The sequence below is a fragment of the Notolepis coatsorum genome (assembly GCF_963971535.1).
Source record: "Notolepis coatsorum genome assembly, chromosome: 7".
Classification (NCBI taxonomy): Eukaryota; Metazoa; Chordata; class Actinopteri; order Aulopiformes; family Paralepididae; genus Notolepis; species Notolepis coatsorum.
In genome coordinates this window covers 48068018-48090934 of record NC_140171.1, presented here as the reverse complement: position 1 = coordinate 48090934, position 22917 = coordinate 48068018, and the positions used below count along the sequence as shown (strand labels likewise).

Sequence of the window (22917 nt, the reverse complement as noted above, 5' to 3'; positions counted from 1 at the left end):
GGCTCGCTCCCTCAGCTCTGTGACTGTCAGATCAGACTCGTAAATCTGCTGCAGCAGTGCACGCCTTGCCCCTCCTCCTCCCCCTCACAGTCAAGCCCTCCTCCTCCCCCTCACAGTCGAGTGCATGAGCAGCTCCTCTTTCAACATAACTGAAGCATTAAACAAAATGACCCAGTCGACTATTCACTTTAGTTTAATACATGAGGCATTGTCTAATGTTATCTAGCTGGCTAGCTACTGATAGCTCCTGATATCAACGTCTGATATCATCAGTTTGGCATTCGATTTCGCAGTAGTTGGCTAGTGTTGGCTAAGTAGCTATCGTTCCGTGAGCTAACGTTAGTAGCTACCTAGTGTTGGCTCTATCGTTCCGTGAGCTAACGTTAGTAGCTACCTAGTGTTGGCTCTATCGTTCCATGAGCTAACGTTAGTAGCTACCTAGTGTTGGCTCTATCGTTCCGTGAGCTAACGTTAGTAGCTACCTAGTGTTGGCTCTATCGTTCCTCTATCGTTCCGTGAGCTAACGTTAGTAGCTACCTAGTGTTGGCTCTATCGTTCCGTGAGCTAACGTTAGTAGCTACCTAGTGTTGGCTCTATCGTTCCGTGAGCTAACGTTAGTAGCTACCTAGTGTTGGCTCTATCATTCCGTGAGCTAACGTTAGTAGCTACCTAGTGTTGGCTAAGTAGCTATCGTTCCGTGAGCTAACGTTAGTAGCTACCTAGTGTTGCCTAAGTAGCTATCGTTAGTACCTAGCTACCGTTACTGTTTAAACAAAAAATTTTATAAATGGGAGCTTCCTCAAACAGCCATCTCTTTCCCGACAATCCCCTCTGTGCACGAACCCTTACATTATGGTAATTAAACATTAAAACACCTGCAGCTTATAGTCCAGTGCGGCTTATATATGTACACATCATTCAATTTAGGTTTATCTTTTTTTATTGGAAGAATTTGTACAGATTTATACATTTCAGTTATCCAAATTATACAACTTCCATTTCCTTCCCCATTCCTATCCCCTAATCCCACCCCATCCCAATACATCCAGTGAGGGCGACGACAAACATACATGTAAAATAAAAAATCAAAATAAAAGAACATTTAAATAATTAAACATAAATACAGATGTGACAGACAAAGCTACGCAAAAAGAAATGAGGTAAAATTTTAAGAAAAAATATAAATAGGAAAGACAGTAATAATAATATATAATGTAAGTAATACTCTCCATTTTAGTAGCGTAATTTCCAGATGGTAAAACAAATAAAATGGAAAGTAAATTTAACACCCTTAGCAGACCACCACAATGCCATCTCCCCAGCCATACGTGGGCTAGCAGTGTCAGGAAGGTAGATGGGGGAAGGAGGGGGGTCATGGGGTCCCAAGTTTGGAAGGAGTCATATGGGTTTTGAAATGAGATAGGAAGGGCTGCCATGTTTTGTGGAAGGTATCTGTGTGGCCTTGTGTTGTAAATCTGATTTTCTCTATATGTATAAGAGACATAACATCCCTCATCCAGTAAGTGTGAAGGGGGAGTGGCTGCCTTCCAGTTGAATAGGATGAGGCGTCTGGCAATGAGTGAGGCAAAGGCCATGGCATTGGATTGCCCAATAGATATTGCAGCGTTCTCCGGTGTCAGACCAAATAATGCAATAAGAGGGCATGGGTCAACACTCATAAAAAATATGTCTGAATAAGATTTAAAAATGGAAGTCCAGAAAGGGGCCAGTGCTGGACAATGCCAAAACATATGAATAAGTGAGCCAGGGGCTTGGTGGCACCGGTCGCATGTGGAATCCATGCCAGGGTTTATCTTCGCAAGTCTAGTCTTTGACCAATATACTGTAGACCAGACCTGGGCATAGTACGGCCCGCGGGCCGGATACGGCCCGCGGGATGATTCTGACCGGCCCGCGAAAGATTACATGATAATAAAAAAAAAAAAAATTTACTTTTTTTTTCATGTCAACGTTCACACGCACAATATACGCTTAGGAGACATGCTCAGAAGATGTTGGTTCTCTTTGGATCCACCTACATATGTGGCCGAACTGAAGAACACTAAAATGTGGAAATATAACAAGTGAAATGGGACACTTGATATTTTTTTTTCTTTTTTTTGCACAGTTCTGAAAACATTAAATGTTTAATATAGGCATGTAAAGTCAAAAAGGCTACAAAACTGGGACACTTTTCTTTACACAGTTTAGTGACTTGTTTTGTTTATTTTTGCTATAAGATGATGTGATGTCTTTAGAAAGCTAAGAAAATCCTTGTTTCAATAGTATATGAAACTCAAAATGCCCTTTGTTATTAATGTTTCACATTTTGTTTATCATTTTGGAAATAAATTCTATTTGAATAAATTATATTTTTGAAAGCTAACCTTACCTTTTAATTGCCAAATAATAACATACACTCTTACCAGGGGTCAAAACAATGCCATTTACTGCTTTTTATATAGAAATAAAATGTATATTATGCATAATTGAGTTTGGAATTTTGGCCCGGCCCCCCAACATATTTTCAGTTGCTCATTCGGCCCCCCGGGAAAAATAATTGCCCACCCCTGCTGTAGACGGTGGAGGAGCTTGAACTGTATCAGTGAATGGCGGGCACATATTGAAGAAGAGTGTATTCGGGCAAGAGCATTTTCCCATTCTTTGTCTGTAAATTGATGATTTAGATCGGACTCCCAGTTTTGTCTTATAGCCAATACTGAGGAGGGTAGGGATAGGGATATGATGTTATATAGTTTAGATATTGAGCCTTTGATTGCAACCTTCACCTCCAAGATGCGGTCGATCACAGTTTTTGGAGGTATATGGGGGAACTGAGCAAATTTGTTCTTAACAAAATCACGTATCTGTAGATATCTGAAAAAAATATTTTTTGGTAAGTAAAATTTTAGGCGCAATTGTGTGAAAGACATAAATGAACTGTCTTGGTACAAATCATAAATGCTCAGAATGCCATTCTTAAACCAGTTGCTGAAGGCTTCATCCACCATAGAGGGAGGGAAAAGGACGTTTTTGTGGACAGGTGACGATGGTGAGATGGCATGGAGACCAAAGTGTTTTCTGAACTGGGACCAGATCCGGAGGGAGTGTTGTACTAAGAGGTTGTTGGTGTACTGGGCGGTTGTGACTGGGAGCGAAGAGCAAACTAAGGATTGCAAAGATGTTCTAGAACAAGATGCCCTTTCCATGTCCACCCATGCCGGCACCCACTGACAGAGTCCGTAATGGGAATGACTCCAATAGAGAATGCTGTGAATATTTGCAGCCAAATAGTAGGCCAAGAAATTGGGTAGTGCAAAGCCTCCCTGCGATTTAGGCTTCTGGAGGGCCATTTTATTTATTCAGACTGGGCGTTTATTCCAGATAAAATCTGATATTGCCCTGTCGAGGGCTTTGAAAAATTACTTTGGAATGAAGGTTGGAATATTTTGAAATAAATACAGAAATTTCGGTAATGTGTTCATTTTCACAGTATTCACTCTGCCAACAAGTGATAAAGGAAGTGACGACTATCTGATAAAATCCTGCTTAGTGCGCTCCAGTAGAGGGGTGAAGTTGGACGCTATGAGATTAGAATGTGTATGTGTTATCATTATGCCAACGTAACGGAAGCAGCTTGGGGAAAGCTTGAAGGGGAACATAGAGGGGGGGGGGAGATTTCTAGCTAAAGAGTTTATGGGGAAAAGTTCACTCTTGTTTAAATTTTATTTATAACCAGAAAAGACACCAAACTCGTGTAGTATGTGAAGGACACGTGGAAGTGTGGCCACTGGATCCGCGATATACAGCAGGACATCGTCCGCATATAGCGAGATTCTTTGTTCCTGTCCATCTCTAATGATGCCTTGGATGCCCATGTGAAAGGTAATAGCTAGTGGCTCGATCGCTAACGCAAATAGTAGCGGAGAGAGAGGGCAACCCTGTCTTGTACCGCGATGGGGAAATATTCCGAAGTCACATCATTTGTTCGAACTGATGCCACTGGAGAGGAGTATAAAAGTTTGACCCAGGGCACAAATTTCTCGCCAAAACCGAATTTCTGCAAAGTATAGAATAAGTAGTCCCATTCAACCCGGTCAAAGGCCTTCTCTGCGTCTAGCGCAACAACGACCTCTGCATCGGGAGACTCGGTGGGGGAGTAAATTATATTCATAAGGCGCCGCAGGTTGAAAAAAGCCATTATATCCTTCACAAAACCAGACTGATCTGGATGGATAATACTTGGTATAACAGATTCCAGTCGTCGAGCGAGTACCTTTGCCAAGATCTTTGCTTCATTGTTGAGGAGAGAAATAGGACGATATGAGCCACAGTCTTTTGGATCCTTATCTTTTTTTAAGAGCAGGGATATTGAGGCTTGGTAGAGAGTCGGAGGGAGCGAGCGGGATTGAAATGATTCCTCAAACATTGAAGCCATAATGGGACATAACTGGGTGGAATATTTTTTTAATAATTCCACGGGGAACCCGCCTGGGCTTTTCCCACTCTACATCATAGTTAAAGCCTGTTGAATTTCATCAGTGCTAATGCTCTTCCAAAAGCATCATTGAATCATTGTCTATGACTGGTATATCCAAATCTGCGAAAAAAACTATTCATGAGAGAGGGGTCTTTAGGGGAATCAGAGGTATATAGTGAAGAATAAAATGTTTTGAATTGACCCTTTATTTCCAATGGGTCCGTATAGATCTCTCCAGTGGCAGAGTTAATTTGCGTGATCAAGTTCTGAGCGGTGCAGTGTTTTAGCAGTAGTGCCAGCAATTCTGTCTGTAAAGTCACTCTTTCATTATAAAGTGAGGGTGTCGGAGAGACTGAATATGAATGATCCAATTTAAGAATTTGGTCTGAAAGTTCAGAGCGTCTGCTGTTGCGCAGTTTATTACGTCGAGCACAGTTAGAAATAATTTCTCCACGGAGAAAAGCTTTAAGATTAAGAGCTTCCCAAATGATGGACATAGACATGCCAGGGGTAGAATTTACCTCAATAAAAAATTTGATCTTAGTGGACAGGAACAACGAGAATGAGTCCTCAGATAGCAATAGTGGATTTAGTCTCCACGGCCTGAATGATGGACATTTGTCCGGGAAGGCTAGCTCTAAGACTATTGCTGCATGGTCTGAAATAACAATGCTATCGTAAGAGCAGGAACGCACTTGAGATAGAAATGTGTTGTCGATAAACAAATAATCAATTCGAGAATATGTATAATGAACTGGTGATAAGAAAGAGTACTGTTTGGCGGTGGGTAGGGCTGGGCGATATGACCAAAAACGTTATCGCGATAAAATTATTTTCATATAACTCGATATCGATAATTATCGTCGATATAATGTCTGTCAAGTTTAATTAACTTATTATGCCCGGCGCCGATACGCGGGCTGACTTGTTTTGCTGCTGTGAATGTCTCGAGAGTCGAGTTGATGTCGTCATCAGTCCGCGCACGTTAGCAGTTAGCCAAAGCAAGCGGAGTATTTCATGACAATGTACTAAAAAATGACCCTAAAATACTCTGTTCCGCCCAATTCATTGCAACGACGTCCACCGTATACCCCACACTACTATAACCGTTACCCTCAGAATTCAAAACACACACCAACTCGGCAGGTAACCTGTGAAATAGCGCCGTGCAAGCTAATTAGCCATAGCCAGCCTCGTTTCCGAGCGGAGTATTTCATGACAATGTACTAAAAAATGACCCTAAAATACTCTGTTCCGCCCAATTCATTGCAACGACGTCCACCGTATACCCCACACTACTATAACAGTTACCCTCAGAATTCAAAACACACACCAACTCGGCAGGTAACCTGTGAAATAGCGCCGTGCAAGCTAATTAGCCATAGCCAGCCTCGTTTCCGAGCGGAGTATTTCATGACAATGTACTAAAAAATTTCCCTAAAATACTCTGTTCCGCCCAATTCATTGCAACGACGTCCACCGTATACCCCACACTACTATAACAGTTACCCTCAGAATTCAAAACACACACCAACTCGGCAGGTAACCTGTGAAATAGCGCCGTGCAAGCTAATTAGCCATAGCCAGCCTCGTTTCCGAGCGGAGTATTTCATGACAATGTACTAAAAAATTACCCTAAAATACTCTGTTCCGCCCAATTCATTGCAACGACGTCCACCATATACCCCACACTACTATAACAGTTGCCCTCAGAATTCAAAACACACACCAACTCGGCAGGTAAACTGTAAAATAGCGCCGTGCAAGCTAATTAGCCATAGCCAGCCTTGTTTACTGAGTCCTACCTCCGCGCCTCCTTCCGGGTCTCCTTCCACTATCGGCCATCTCCTTCACTGATTGGTTGTTAGTGCGTGTGCTCATATCCAAGCTTGGAAAATCGATATATCGAAACTTTGCGACCACGTTTCATGTTTATTTCGAGGAAATAATTTATCGCGATAGTTATCGTTATCGTTTTATCGCCCAGCCCTAGCGGTGGGGTGAAGCAAGCGCCAGACATCTGAAATACCGTATTGCTTCAGGAAGGACACTATAGCTCTAGCAGTCTGAGATTGTGGAGCTGGATTAGATGATGATCGATCTAAGGCTGGGTTAAGAGCACAATTAAAGTCACCTCCCATAATCAGTTGATTAGAGTTCAGGTCGGGGAGTGAAGAGATACGTTTATTGATGAAATGCGTGTCACCAAAATTGGGGGCATATACGTTGACTAGGACTACCCTTGTGGAATAGAGAGTTCCTGAAACTATAATGAATCTGCCATTAGGGTCAGAGATCACATCAGATGGAGTAAAGGGTGTGTTTTTGTTAATCAGAATGGCTGTTCCTCTGGCTTTGAGTGGAACACTTGACCTACCCAAGCTCTGTGTATTCGACGGTGATCTACTCGCCGGAGGTGAGTTTCTTGCAGAAAGGCGATGCCAACCCCAAGCTGCTGTAAGTGAGTAAGGATCCTAGTACGTTTCAAGGGGTTATTTACACCCTTCACATTCCAACAAATTATATTAGTATTGCTCCCTGGCCCCTTATTAGGATTAAACACTGGCATAACAAAGTGAAAAAATATTCATGACATTTGAGATGGCAGAGTGGTGGTCCAGGGTGCTTACAATTAAAGATGAGAAAAAGTCAAGAATAGAAACAAAACAATAAACAAAAATATTCACTGTGAATATTAGCAATAAAAAAACAAACAAACATAGAACGCCCTCTCACGTCCCTGTAGGGCGTGACTACTCACAGCCATAGTAACACTGACTGTGCCTAGCATTACAGCTAACCTTGTGCACCCTGTGCTCTAGTCTAAACGAGCCCCCCGTGAGAACTATAATTCTTAATTACACAAGGCAAGAACCGAAAATAAAATATTTTTTTATAATAATAATAATAATAATAATAATAATAATAATAATACAAAAATAAATAATAAATAAATGCTCAACACGTGGCCATATATATGTAACTAGCTTGGTCAGCCACACACAAAATCTAACCCTAACTAACCGTACTGTCATGCACTTGTCCTAATAAACTAACCTACACTGTAGCACTCAACACTTTGATGAACATTGTTGCTCAGCTGATAGAGTTGTGCCCTTCCTGATGGCTTGTCGTACAGAACATCAGTAAATCGCTTTGGATAAAAGCGTCAGCTAAATGACTAAATGTAAATGTAGACAAGACAGGTTTCTAACAGTGTATACACCTAAACCCCTGTTTGGAATCTCATTGTAGTCCACCCCCTCAAGAGACAGGTACTACCTATTTAGACCAGTAGAATGTAAGATATCTCTCTTTGGTTAGAGTTCTAGCCAAGTATTTGGGCCATAGGGTATGTTATTTTATAAGGGTGAATAGTGGCACCAAACCTGTCTTTTCCATATAACTAACACACACACAGGAGCCAGTTGATCACCGCCCTGACACACACATACACACACACACACACACACACACACACACACACACCACGTATATAGCTAACTTGAATAAACATGACAGAAATAAATAGCAAGCCTGCAGCCAATTCGGCGCATTTAATGTAGTGATAATAAATAATACGATATCCCCAGGAGTGAGGTATGGGCGAGTAAACCTGTCAGCTTGCACCCAACGTAAACTGAAACTGAAAGTTAGCCAGGCGGCTGGCTGTGGTAAGTGACGTAATCAAGTCAGCCACCAGTGACCCGGATGAAAATGAATATAAGTGTTAGTCGCCAGCGGGATGACAGTCAGCTTGTATTTAACGAAAAAATAATAATAGTAACAAGTTAGCTTTAGCAAGTTAAGACTAGCCAGCCGGCTGTAACGAGCAATTTGGACGCTGCACACCATAATAGCAACTATTATTATCAATATCAATATTGTTAACAGTACAGTATGATAATAAAAACAATAAGAGATTGTTTTTTACATAGTCTTCCATTACCTAGGTAATCACAATACATTTCATTACAAAATTCACACATCATTCAATTTAGCTGCTGCGGCTTATATTCAGGTGCGGCTTATAGTGCGAAAAGTACGGTAAATACAATAAAACAAACAAACGAACAAACACAAAGTCAACAGCGCACCTCCTGCATAGATCTGTCCCTATCCTGAGCCCTATGACTAAGCCATTTCTTCAGGGCCTGTTTGAAGTTTCTTTCTGACTCAATACTTTTTATGAACACTGGCAGTTTATTCCACTCACTAGCTGCTGAGTACTGAAAGTATCATCCTATTACATGTAATGGAGAATTGGTTGGAATGTCAATATTAACCAGAGTTTGACTATGTAAATGGGGGAAATTTGCATTTTGATTACAGTTTTCCTCTTTAGTCAGTGTGAGTGAGTCTCTTCATCCTATTGTGTTTTCTCATGAGACATGTCTTTTGTTTTTTCAGTCATGTCACATCAGATAAAATACTGTACAGTAGATCTGTTCTCAACAAATTCAACTAACAGCCATAGGATTTGGTCAATAAATCGAGTTGTCTTGTCGATTTCATCAGCGATTTTGAAAAATCTACAACAAATGAAGCATATTTGTGAATATTGTTGTGATACCAGATAGTGCTTATATCCAAGAAGTAACATAACTCATTCAGCACAAACACCCTCATAAACATAAATAAATAAATACATTGTAGTCAACTAAGACCCTAAGGGCTAATTCAGATCTAATCAGACAATGCGGGGGGAAAACACAAGTTTCCCTTTCTTTTGAATGGGGGTCGTTACGTTGGGCTCAGTCAGTTGATACTGCATGGGGTCGCCCAAAACCGAGTGGCATTTCATGAGAAAGTAGACCTCGAGTCAACTTTTGCCAGACACAAGCACTCCCCGCGCTATGGTGGCCAGTCGATCAAAGTGGAAGACAAGGGGTTGAGGGGGTTAAAAAGCTCACAGCCCATCCACCAGTTTTGAAGTCGAGTCACTAAATCTCGAGTCCCCAGTGTTCAAGTCTGAGTCCATGTTCGAGTCACCAAAGAAGAGCCCGAGTCGAGTCCCCATTACCCTAGTCTGAGTCCAAGTCCAAGTCATCAAGGTTGAGCCCACTCCACTCTGGCAGTCAAAGAGCTGACATACAAATAAAAAAAGATTCTACATTAAACATAAATGACACAGCGGTCACCATTTCAAAGGGAGTTTATTTACTTTGTGACACAATAGCCAAACAAATGCACTAGCCATCAATATCTTATGCCAAATGATTAGGCCCTATTACAAAATAAATAAAAAATAACTAACTATATCAATTAACAAGTCTGAGTCCTCGTCTGCACTTTGAGTACGAATGCAGTCAATACTCGAGTCCGAGTCATCAGTGCTCAAGTCCAAGTCGAGTCACGAGTCCTGAAAAGCAGTCCAGGACTCGAATACTACAACACTGCCATCCACACCAACGTACCACCCTGCAGCGAGGTGCTGCATTGTCCGATTAGATCTGAATGAGCCCTAACAACCAAATAGTCGACAGCATTGTGATGTTGGAGTCTCTCTCTTGCTCTCTTCCAGGCTTGGGCCGATGCATTCCGGAGCTCTCCTTCTCTCTCTGGGGTGGTCTATGTGTACGAGGACCTGAGGAAACGAGGCTTGGAGTTCCCGATGACAGACCTGGATGCTCTTTCCCCCATCCACACTCCACACAGGGTGAGCCCAACTGTCCGCTGACCCGCACCCTCCATCTGTATCTAGTAGTAGTTTTATTCAGTCATCATCTCACACAATACAATATGCACAATAGTTTTACAATATTTGATTTGACAGTGACTGAAAAGGTACAGACTGAAGCATAATGCTTATACATACCTGTTCTATATCTCGTTTTCCATACTGGTGGTGTTCAGGCTCGACACGGACCAAAAGCACAATTTCAATAAATAAATAATATTTATTGGGGCGGCTACGTGGCGCTCGCCACGAATGACGGAGACGCTGGGCTTGCCTGTTCGAGCCCAGCGCTCCACATTGCTTTCAGTTTAGCTGGTCGTTCATACTAATACACATTGGCCGTATTAGGGGGTGGGAAACTGATGGGTGGGGATCGGGCGTTGTGGACAGCGACTCCTACAGGTCGGTTGGTGCGCCTGCGCAGTAGAATCAGGAAGTGTCGGGGGCAGCGTGAGCCTCCCACGCGTTACTCCTCGCCACTGAGAGATCGAGCTGCGCAGGGGAAAAGATGCGACTGCTGTTACCTCAAGTACCGGAGGGGACTTGTGCTATGTATGACTTAGTCCACATTGCAGCCGGCTTGTGGGAGGCAAGAAACAGCGTTCGATGATACGAAATTGGGATGGGAGGAAAATACAGAAAATGGGAGAAAAAGTGGATAAAAAAAAAAAAAATAAATGTTATGAATAATTGGATGTTGTTGTTTTGGTGGTCTGTTTCGGTTTCCTTTGTGCACAAGGGAAAGCGCGACAGACAGACAGACAGAGTTGTTCAGATGGTATTGTATGAACTGGGGCTGACCTCGACTAATCGAATAGTCCGATGGGCAATAGAGTAGTCGAATAACAGTCCAGGGTCAAAACACGTTTCAGGCTCTTGTACAAAAAGGGAATGTTCAATACTCAGGGTTTGTCGTCCGGTCCAGGGTCAGTTTCACAAGGGGGTATCTCAGCCAGTCCAGAGTCCAGTACCACGAACACCTTCTCGCTTTCACCTCTCCTTCCAACTACCTCTCACCTCACAAACTCAGTATAACAGTCTCTCTCTACGATCTCTGCTCCTTCCTCACCTCCACTCAACCTTTCTCTGTCTCTCCTCAGGCTTTAAGCTATGTGTGTCTCTGTGTGTGTGGGATGTGGGTGATCACGTGGTGCACAGGTGTGTTCCATCAGTCCTAATCAACTCCTTAATTAACTCTCCTCTGCCCGTGGCAGTAGTATCTCCCTTCCTCCACGTAGCCATGGGACGGGTGATGATATCTGCCACAATATGTATAGTTCTTGTAGGGAAATGCTCCTTTTTTATTATTCCCTGAGGCGTTTCACCAAAGGGGTCAGAGCACAGGGTCAGCCATTTGCAGCACCCCTGGAGCAGGTGATCAGTGGATAGATAGGCACATTGACTGTTGTGGGGGATAAGACCTGTGACCTAATCATCAAGCTACTCTATTGCACTAGTAAGTGCACATGCACACACTTCACAGAGTTGTCTGTCTGTTTCTATCTTGTAGAGCATTCCAGAAAACGGAGCATCTGAGATGGCCCCTGTCACTGCCCCTGTGCAACAGTCCCAGCAACAAGCTCCACCTCCTGCCCCTGCCCCTGCTCCTGCCCCTGCGCAACAGTCCCAGCAACAAGCTCCACCTCCTGCCCCTGCCCCTGCTCCTGCCCCTGCGCAACAGTCCCAGCAACAAGCTCCACCTCCTGCCCCTGCTCCTGCCCCTGCCCCTACCCAGAATACTTTGCCCCCAACACAATCCAGAGACGGGCCTGTCTCCATCTCTCCTGAGCAGGTAGTGTCACCTAGAGATACCTATCAGTGAATCTTTGTAGTGGAGGTGGGTGGACAAAAGACTGTGCAAAGCTAGGAATTGCAGTGCCTGTGTACTGTGCCTTTAACACATTGTCCGCCATGCATTGTACCCATCCTTGGGCCCAGTCTGCCAGTGCTGTAACCCTATGGAGATGTTTACCTTCTTTGCAGGGCTATAACTTTTTAAATATTATAGCTATATCGGGCGGCTAAGTGGCGCAGTGGGCAAGGCGCTCGCCACTAACGCAGGAGACGCTGGGTTCGAGCCCAGCTCTCTGCGTTGGCACCAGCTTGGCTGGTCGTTCATACTAACACAATTGGCAGTGTTAGGGGTGGGAAAGCTGGTGGGTGGGGATCGGACGTTGTGGACAGCGACTCCTACAGGTCGGTTGGTGCGCCTGTACAGCAGAATCGGGAAGTATCGGGGGCAGCGTGAGCCTCCCACGTGCTACTCCTCGCCACTGAGAGATTGCGCTGTACAGGTGAAAAGATGCGACGGCTGCCTCCTCGTGTACCGGAGGGGACACGTGATGCAAGGCTTCATCCACATTGCAGCCGACCAGTGGGAGGCATGGTCTAGCAACGTTTGAGACAGGGGAGGGGAAAATTGGCGAGGCGAAATTGGGATGGGAGAAAAATAGAAAATGAGGAGAAAAAGTGGATCACAAAACGTTATATTTTTTCATTCATACATTGTCGTGTTAATACCGTCGTGAATATAAGTATGTTTTTAAGGTTTTCTGCAGTCATTCCTAAAACGCGAGTTATAGGCCCCAACGCATATGATAGATTATCGATTGGTGTTTCTTTCCTATACACGCTATATTAAAAAATTCAAATGTATATGATTGGTATACATTATGCTTCATCATGCGTGAAGGAAAGGGGGGGGGGGTCGTTTATAATTCCTTGATCGTCAGTAGCGTCTTTTTTTTACTATGGGTTGATACGTTGATCAGATGGATTGCAGTGAAATAAATAAACAATCGGGCTGAAAATAACGTTAGATTCCTCTTGCCGTTCGCCGATGAGACTGGAGGAAAAATATTCCTATTATTATTATTTTTTTTTAATCCTCTTTTTCTCCGCCTGATTTTCTATTTTTCTCCCCATCCCAATTTAGTCGTTATGCCAATTCCCCCCCTCCCCTACCTGGTTGGTGTGCGCATGTTCCTCCTACTGGTCGGTACAAGGGAACCCTGAAGTCCACCACATGCTTCCTCCGTGGAAGACATGTGGAGACAGCCAGTGGCTCTCTTCTCACCTGGCAGCGAGGACTCTCATTGGTGAAGCGTAACGCGTAATGCCTTCACCATTTCCTGCCTTTTGCTGAGCAGGCGCCCAGACCTGACGTCCTGACCTGTAGGTGTCGCTGTCCACAACGCCAGATTACCACCCACGACTTCCTTCCCCCTAACTCAGCCAAACGAGTTAGTATGACGACCGGCCCAAGCCGCAGGGCAATGCTGACTCCGGGAGTCGAGACCGCAGCCTCTTGCATTGGTGACGAGCGCAATCTCCGCTACGCCACCCGACCGCCTAAATATTCCAATTATTTGGAATACATTAATATGATCAACTCTGATCGAAGCTAGAAAACAGGGAATCAAGATTACAACTGCTCTGGTGACAATGGGATCAGTGGCAGACTGACTGCCTCATAGAAAAATAGTATGAACCTTTACATCCAAATGAGCTACATTTTATAGTACATTATTACCAGCCAGACTCTGTACTGTTATCAGAGAGCTGTTGTGACGGAGACAATCTGAAAATCTGCTCAAAGTGGGATTTACACTTTTGGAACAATCCACTTCATTTCACTGTGCAGAATCAATCTCAAGGTGATTGGTGATCAGCAACTTTGTTATAGCAAAATTGCGCCCCCTCCACATATCCTCAAAGGTTTCCTAGTGTCTTGTGGCCTTTAGAACAGCGTTGGACTGAATTGAGAAAATAAGTTTCTTCTATTTTTCACTCTGTATTGTATTAATGGACTATAATGCTTCAGTTGATTGTTGTCAGTCTGTTGACTGTTGGTTGTTTACTTCCTGTTGCTAGGAGCAGAAGCTGCGAGGTGAGCTGGCCCTGGTGAAGACCAACCTCACAGTGATGACTGAGATGCTCAACCAGATAACACCTGGACAGAGCCAGCAGGATGACACACAGCTGCTACTGGTGTGTGTGGGTGTGGGTGTAGGTGTGGGTGGGCATGGGTGTGGGTGTGGGGGTGGGCATGTCTAATGTGACAATTATTCCAAAGTCTCTCTTTCTGTCTCCATCTCCCTCCACTTCTCTCCATCACCATTTATATATAATATAATAAAGACCCCCCCTAAAGAGGTCCTGCATTATTATTATTATTATTATTATTATTATTATTATTATTATTATTATTATTATTATTATTATTATTATTATTATTATTATTATTATTATTATTATTATCTCCCTCCACCTCCATCCACTTCTCTCCATCCCTCAATCTCCCTCCATTTCTCTCCATCCCTCCATCTCCCTTTATCTCCCTCCACCTCCCCCATCTCCCTCCCTCTCCCTTCATCTTCCTCTCCCCCATCTCCCTTTATCTCCCTCCATCTCTCTCCACCTCCCTCATCTCCTTCCATCTTCTCCCTCCCTATCCTTCCACCTCCCTTATCTCCATCCCTCCACCTCCCTCATCTCCTTCCCTCCTTCTCCCTCCACCTCCCTCATCTCCTTCCCTCCTTCTCCCTCCACCTCCCTCATTTCCTTCCCTCCATCCCTCCACCTCCCTCATCTCCTTCCCTCCATCCCTCCACCTCCCTCATCTCCTTCCCTCCATCCCTCCATCTCCCCCCACCTCCCTCATCTCCTTCCACCTGCCTCCTCCCTCCATCTCCCTCCACCTCCCTCATCTCCTCTCCATCTCCCTCCACCTCCCTCATCTCCTTCCCTCCATCTCCCTCCACCTCCCTCATCTCCTTCCCTCCATCCCTCCACCTCCCTCATCCCCTTCTGTCTGAGCAGCAGTTGTACACGGTATGTAAGAGCATGCAGGGCCGTGTGGTGGAGCTCATCCCCAGGCTGATGGATGAGGGCCTGGTCGAGGAGCTGCTGATGGTCAACGACGACCTCAACAACGCTTTCATCCGCTATGAGAGGTGCACTATAACTTAGCTTGACACGTCATCTTTCTCACTACATCATCCATGATTTATGTGAGGATTTGTTTTTGTGACACATTTTAAAGTGGCACTGTGGTGTTTTCAATCTCAGAAATGTAAAATAAATGTATTTTTTCAGGACTGCATAAACAGGACTATTTTGTCCCTGTTTGAACTGTTTGAAGCTAGAAAAGCTTGTCAGATGAAGTTCCTGTTTCACTGTATGATTGAAATGTGCAGGACTGGCAATTTAGTTTACATTGCATATTTACAGTACAAAGAAGCACCTTCCAGGCTTTTGGTTGGTTCATGCTGCCTCTAAAATATTTTGTTACGATTCATTATCATAAGATCATGTACATTTAAGCACCTTGGGTATGTGAAAGGCTATATAAATTCAAGCCATTATTATTATTATTACATTTCTTCTCCCAAAATTAAAACAGTTCACCTTTAACTTTTGAGAGTGTACATTATCATGCATTTCCTTGACTAGTAGCTACTGTATACCCACTTCAGCTCAGTTGAACATTGTCTTTCAGGTTTCAGAGACTTAATAAGGCACAGAGTACAACCACTGAACAGGTAAAAACCCCTCTATTGTTTAATTACGGTACTGGTCTTTCTATTTGCATCTAAGTGGAAATATTTGACCAAAGTGAATAAATAAAGCTCTGGCTCTCAAACTCAATAAAACTCAAACCCTTTCTCAGGAGATGTTTGGAAGTGTCAGATGGGTAAACACAGCTGTAACTAATAATTAACATTAGGTCCACTCCATTTACGTATAACAGTGCCAGGACCCTGGTATTGTGCAGCTGGCTTAACACTTTCTCCGCCAATAACGTCATACAACAGGTTTCAAGTTCATGCGAATTCTGCCAGATCACGGCGTACAACGTTATTCTGATCTTATTTCATATTTTCGCCATGGTATTCATATTTCACTCACGGAGCCTTGTGGGATGCTGTGGGACTCGGCACAACTCTGCAACGCTTCAATACTGCCACCTGGTGGATGATCGGCGAGTTGCCAAACTGGAAGTGGACGGTTGGGTCTCGGTGCGTCTCCGAAATCCGTCCGGCCACTCGCTTATCGTTGCGGGACTCAAGACACACGTCCATGTGTAGCGATCGCTGCCATAACTCAATAATCAACATGATTTGGGCATGATAGTATTATACAAACCGGAAAAGGATCGCCTCGATCCCCATCACATAACTGGGATCTGTTTGCTCCAGTATCATCGCCCAACGGTAAGAGGAGGCTGCCATGAGTTTCAGCGTTTTTGTTTATTATTATCGATGCAAACTGCTCTGATCTATATATCACCCATACTACATAAATCATTTAACGACTATCACGGAATTATAAACGACCCCCCCCCCCCCTCCGTTCACCCGTGCATGATCAGTCATAACGTTTAGGACCATGTACAGTTGACATTTTTAATATAGCGTGTATCGGCAACAAATGGCATTTGATAATGTATATATGCATTATGCCTACAGTATATCTCACGTTCTAGGATTTACTGCAGAAAACGATAAAAACATTTATATTCTAGACGGTATTTTTGTATGAATGTGTGAATGAAAAAGTAAAACGTTCCTACATCCTGAACGATAGATAATCGATGTTGAATGGGCCATAGTAATGTCAATTTAGCAATACAATTTAAAAAGTTATAGCCCTGCAAAGAAGGTAAACATCTCCATAGGCTTAGACTGGTGGCAGTGATCAAACATTGATGGATATAAGCGTGGCAGAGAAAGTGTTAATGTACTGGCACACGTAAATGCAACCAAGCCATTATTAATACTCATCAAAATGTCTGCTTTGAAAAAGGTCTATTCACAGATGACAAGTTGTATTTCATTATCATTGTTGAAATATCTGACCTTTTCCAAAATGTCTGGGTGTGTTTGTATGTAACCCTGTTTCCCTGTAGCTATTCCCCAAGGTTAGTGTTGTAAATTAGAATGTATTCTTAATATGCTGCGTAAAATGAGGGTTAAGAGTGTCAATATCTCTGAAGGTGTGTTTTGAAATACATTAAACTGAGTATTGTAATGTATTGTAATTTCTAGCGTTAATACAGGAAGATGTAACACTTAACAAAATTATCTCATCCTTCCCCAGCAGACTGGTCTCAACCCCAGTCCTGTGCCCCAGACTCTCAGCCAACCAGCTATCATCAACACAACCAGCCAACCAGCTGCCAGCACTCAGTCCAATCAGAGGCAGGGGGCCAATCACAGTGAGGAACATCTTCTTTGCATCTGCATTGCTTTGCGTGTCTCTCTGTCTGCATTGCTTGGCGTGTCTCTCTCTCCATCTCTATCTCACTCTCACAATCTCATGACTCTTTTTCGGGCATTTGCTGGATCTCAAATGACTATTCCATGTATTATCAAACCTCTCTCCCTTTCTCTTCATCTCTCTCTTTATTAGTATTCTTGCCATTGTCAAATAACACACAGCTAACAATGAAACCCTGCATTATCTCTTTCCCTCGTCTTATGCATGTGCACAAACAATCACAAAAGCTATGTAATTAGTGATTACTGTTCAGTCTTAACAGGTGTGTCCGAGGAGGAGTTTGACATGTTTGCCCAGACCAGAGGCAGCTCCTTGGCAGAGCAGAGGAAAAGGTGAGCTTTTGGTGTTTGTCGAAACATTGGAGCCAGTGGTTGTCTATTAGCCCCATCTGTAATCCAAATGTAAGCAAATGGATAGTCCCAACACCAAAATAATATAAAGATACATTTGTAACAAAAGTAGCAGACAGGGGTAGGTGGAAGGTGCAATATGGTTGTACAATTAATCAAACAGTCAAATAGCTTTAACTCCCCGCTGGACAATGGCCAGGGGCATTTATTTAAGCAAAACAGAAAATTAAGAAAAACAAAATCATACTGGCTCCCATTGGAGCACCTAACTACCTTTACTGTAGTCTAGTCCCTAACTAGGCCAGGCCGCTGTCCGGCTTACCGGTTGTCAACTCACGGTTTTAGATGTCTCCCAACAGCTCTCTCCCTTCCAAGACACTCTGAGGTTCTTTGTCTGTCCTCTTTTAGGCCTTTCACACCGGCCGAACTCCGTGCTGGAGCCGGTTCCCGAACGTAATCTCGAACCGGCCGTCGCGTTCACACCGGGATTAATTGGTTCGGAACGTGGAAAATTGGTGCTCAGCTGGAACCGAATTTTTTTTAGTTTTTTCCTCGCGAACCGTGACATCATCAGTGGGCGTGTCATATTCTAGGCTATGAAGACGAGCGTAAATGGGGGAAAGTAGAGAGTCGGCATTGCACTCAATCGATCCATTCAACAGCAAGCGATTTGCGACTGATCTCAAAACGAGATTGATTGATTGATTGAAAATTGTATTAACAGATTTCAGAATGGGTACAATACAGTACAGCTCAATACACACAATTGTTAACACTTTGAATGCCCAAAACGACATAACACGTGTTAGCAGCCCGCTCCTGAATGCCCACCACGACAATTAGCGTGACATTTTTTTTATTAGCGATCTGAATTCATATTTCATCAACCGAGTCTACCGTTGGGGAACCAGACCCACCAGGCGCTCAGATGTGAAAAAAGCGCCCCCTATCGTCTCCCAGATGGCAATGCACCCTTTTGGAATGGACTAAATGAAAATGGATGAGAAAAAAAAACTCCGGAATCCACATTTTACTTCTCACGCATGTACCCCGAGACGCTCTGAGTCATTGTGGACCATCAGAACAGCGTGTAATATGTCTTTACAGTACGTAGCATTGGATCAATAAAAGGATAGATTTTTGGAATGGCGATCAGGAATTGGAATAATCTTTTTGGATACCATCTGATCTCAGGTAAGGAATCTATTTTACCAGTCTTAGGATAATCAGACCTGTTTTCACGGATATATATATATATATATATATATATATATATATATATATATATATATATATATATATATATATATATATATATATATATATATATATATAACAATATATATATATATATATATATAGTGTTGTGAAGAAGGCACGACAACGCCTCTACTTCCTCAGGCGCCTAAGGAAGTTCCAAGTCAGTCAGAAGATCCTTAGGAACTTCTACTCATGTACAATAGAGAGCATCCTGACCGGCAACATCACCTCCTGGTTTGGGAATAGCACTGCAAAAGACCGTAGCAGACTACAAAGAGTGACACGTTCAGCCGAACGCACAATTAGAGGGGGGCTTCCCACCCTCCAGAACATTTACAACAAGCGGTGCAAGGGGAAGGCTAAGAGAATTATTAAGGACTCGAGCCACCCGAACAACTGCCTCTTTGAACTGCTGCCGTCAGGCAAGCGATACCGGAGTCTTATGGCGAGCACAGAAAGACTCAGAAGGAGCTTCTATCCCCAGGCCATCAGGCTGCTAAACGAACAATAATCGCTAAACGAACAATAATCACTATGCAACAACCATCAAATGCACACAGCACACACACCCACACGCACACACTCACTCAAACAAACAACACACTGCAGCACCCACTCTCCACACTTTAGATCACACAAACACACTTACACTTTATATTTATTGATAAAGGATTTGCACTACAACTCGTACACCTACTGTGAATTGTACCTAAACTGCACCTCGTCCATTTATGCCTTGCACTATATAGTATTGTATATTAGTACACTGCACAGTATTGTATATTGTATGGTAACTACGTCTACGAACATTGTACATATGTCTAAACTGAACACTGTGACCTCTTTTTTTACTTCAAATTTTTACTATTTTTACTATGTTTTTATTTCATACTTATCTTGTCATGCACAGTCTCTGGAGCGCAACAGTAAGAAGCATTTTGTACAAAAGTATTCTGTACTTCTGTATGACAACTATTAAAGAAACTTGAAACTTGAACTTGAATAAGCTTTTCCCCTATGTGTGATATGGCTGTTTGGCTGTGCGAGCGATCAGGAACTAAGAGAATCGATTTTCAGCTCGCGGCACCAGCGTGCATACGTACACATATACTATCGATAATCTAGCGTTTATTTGAAAACTATTCATAAATAGGCCGAAAAATGACAACGTTCTAGAATATTCCAGTACAGGGCGTTTATCACAGATTCTTTTAATTTTCTGTGAAAACGAGGGCTTTTCAAAATGCTATAAAATGGAAATGAACCGATAAAAAAACAATCTGCTTCGACAATGTTGACTGGAAAATTTGTCATTGATAAGCGACGGGCAGATTAGACACAAAGCCATAATTTAAAACATAGATTAGGCGATATTAACGCTAACATTGAAGTGGTTGATGGGCATTCAAGGCGGTAAAAAGGAAAACACGGCCGTCTCTGAAAGTGTTAACACTATAGGGACCAGCCACGAGTTAACTCGTGTTTCGGTGCCATGCGTTGTGGACCAGAGCCACGAGTTAACTCGTGGCAAGTTGTTATTGTTTTATTCCATATTAATAACGCTATTAACGTCCCCGATCGACTTGCAGGACCTACCCGCATATTTGATTTTTGAAACATGCAATACCGGCCAGATCCGCTTAGGGGCGCCATCACTCCACTGCAGTATCATTGAGGGCGATTGAAAAAAATAAATGTTTACTGTCTGTGGGCGTTTCATATGAGCCTCGATCCCAAACGAACACCCTCCATCTTTGATCCCGTTACCGAACGCAGATTTCAGCCTGGAATAATGGGATTTATGATCAACCAATGGACATATCGATCTACCAGATTCCGATGACTAATGACGAAATGCTGCCGGCGATCACATGGGCTGACGGTAGGATACTATTCCCCCAAATTACAGCTGGATTGGACATTGTTTTAAAACGCAACGTGATCGATCAGTGAAAATGGCTACTTGAACGCACACTGTATTGCTAATCAATAATAGTAATCGGCGTCCCCCGCCGCCCCCATTTCATCCATAGATGCTCTGTAATAGTCCGGATGCTACGCAGTTTGTTTTATTTCATTCGTATATATACAGCAGAAATGGCGTTTGATATAACGTGACTAGCCTTTAGCCTATTATCTAGCTCCCCAGAAAAAAGACTAGGCGAAAACTACCAACCAACCGATGGATTTTTATTTTCTTTAAGCCATTATGAAGGCACGGTTTATGCACTCAAGTGACAATGAGAATGGACAGATAGCAATACTATAAAGTATATATATAGCTGTTAGAAAGTACATCGGTTTGTTGACAAAGCGTTGTCCTCCAGCCATATATTACACTGCAAGCCGTGGTCATCAATGTGTTAAGGGGATGCAGACCAGAGAAAGACTTTCGTCTTGTTTACATCAGGGTCCCCCATTTTCAATTCATCATAACATTTATGACATACAGGTAGACAGTACTGTTACATTTATGACATACCAGAGTACAAAAAGAGTCTAAAAAGAGAGTATATACATTTGAAGGGGGAAGAAACTGTACATTGGAGCAGGTGGGGTGGGGGTGGGATTAGATACAGATTAGATGTATTAGATGAGCACCGCGCTCCAGGAAATGTACGGATGAAAAAACAATCTGTTTTGTGCATGTTGACTGGAAGCAACTCACTGACAATCGACGGGTGTATTAGACCCATAGCTATAATATAAGATATATTTTAAGCACTCGCAAGTGAACAAAGAGCCCCATTGACTTACAGATCTGGCATTCTATACAGAAGGTAAACAGCGACCCCTGGCCGTGAATGTGTTAAATGAGCCCCAAAAATCCTATTTATTTTCCCTCTACAAATAAAACTCTGCAAGAATGTATGTGAATATACTGAACCCCATACAACCGGTATACGAACAGCTTCAGCTAAGAATATTCTGAGACTTTGTTTATTTTTATATGCTCATCATATTTGGCTGTCATAACGCATCTAGTGGGTGTGTGTGTGTGTGTGTTTGTGTCTCCAGTGTAAGGTATGAGGACCCGGGAGCTGTGGAGGGCCTAGCCGGAGCATTAGACACTAGGTTGCAGGTCACAGGAGCGGTGCGTACTACACACACACACACGCACGCACCCCCCCCCCCCCCCCCCGATAGGCTGCAATGAAGCATTCCCACAGATAATTCCCATCAACATTAACTAATTTTTTTATCCACTTTTTCTCCCATTTTCTATATTTTCTCCCATCCCAATTTCATATCTTCCAATTCATCCCTCCCCTGTCACGAACGCTGTTTCTTGCCTCCCACAAGCCGGCTGCAATGTGGACTAAGTCATACATAGCACAAGTCCCCTCCGGTACTTGAGGTAACAGCAGTCGCATCTTTTCACCTGCGCAGCTCGATCTCTCAGTGGCGAGGAGTAATGCGTGGGAGGCTCACGCTGCCCCCGACACTTCCTGATTCTACTGCGCAGGCGCACCAACCGACCTGTAGGAGTCGCTGTCCACAACGCCCGATCCCCACCCATCAGTTTCCCACCCCCTAATACGGCCAATGTGTATTAGTACGGACGACCAGCTAAACTGAAAGCGAATGTGGAGCGCTGGGCTCGAACAGGCAAGCCCAGCGTCTCCAGATTTCGTGGCGAGCGCCTTGCCCACTATGCCACGTAGCCGCCCATTTCCGGGATATGGTTATGCGCTGCCACGCATTAAACCAATGGAGTCCGTCACCTTGTTTGCAGGGCTATAACTATATTCTATATTATAGCTATGGATGCAATACTATGGCCCATTTGACATCGAGTATCTATCGTTCAATATGTGAAAAAGAAAAAAAAATCCATCCATACATTCCCGTTTTATACCGTGGTG

The 22917-nt window shown here is 43.3% G+C and overlaps 1 protein-coding gene across 2 annotated transcripts in view; it reads left to right on the top strand.

Annotated features, from left to right (window-relative positions):
• LOC311232462 (target of Myb1 membrane trafficking protein) overlaps positions 1–22917 on the top strand; it is a 75146-nt gene that overhangs the window by 47117 nt on the left and 5112 nt on the right. The window contains exons 5-12 of one of the 2 annotated variants that reach the window (XM_084319272.1): positions 10005–10139; positions 11671–11952; positions 14034–14150; positions 14982–15115; positions 15661–15703; positions 17265–17379; positions 17695–17773; positions 22070–22145. In XM_084319272.1, the coding sequence (XP_084175398.1) occupies positions 10005–10139; positions 11671–11952; positions 14034–14150; positions 14982–15115; positions 15661–15703; positions 17265–17379; positions 17695–17773; positions 22070–22145 (981 nt within the window). Of the gene's footprint in view, positions 1–10004; positions 10140–11670; positions 11953–14033; positions 14151–14981; positions 15116–15660; positions 15704–17261; positions 17380–17694; positions 17774–22069; positions 22146–22917 lie in introns of both variants that reach the window. The other variant, XM_084319271.1, reaches the window with a different exon arrangement.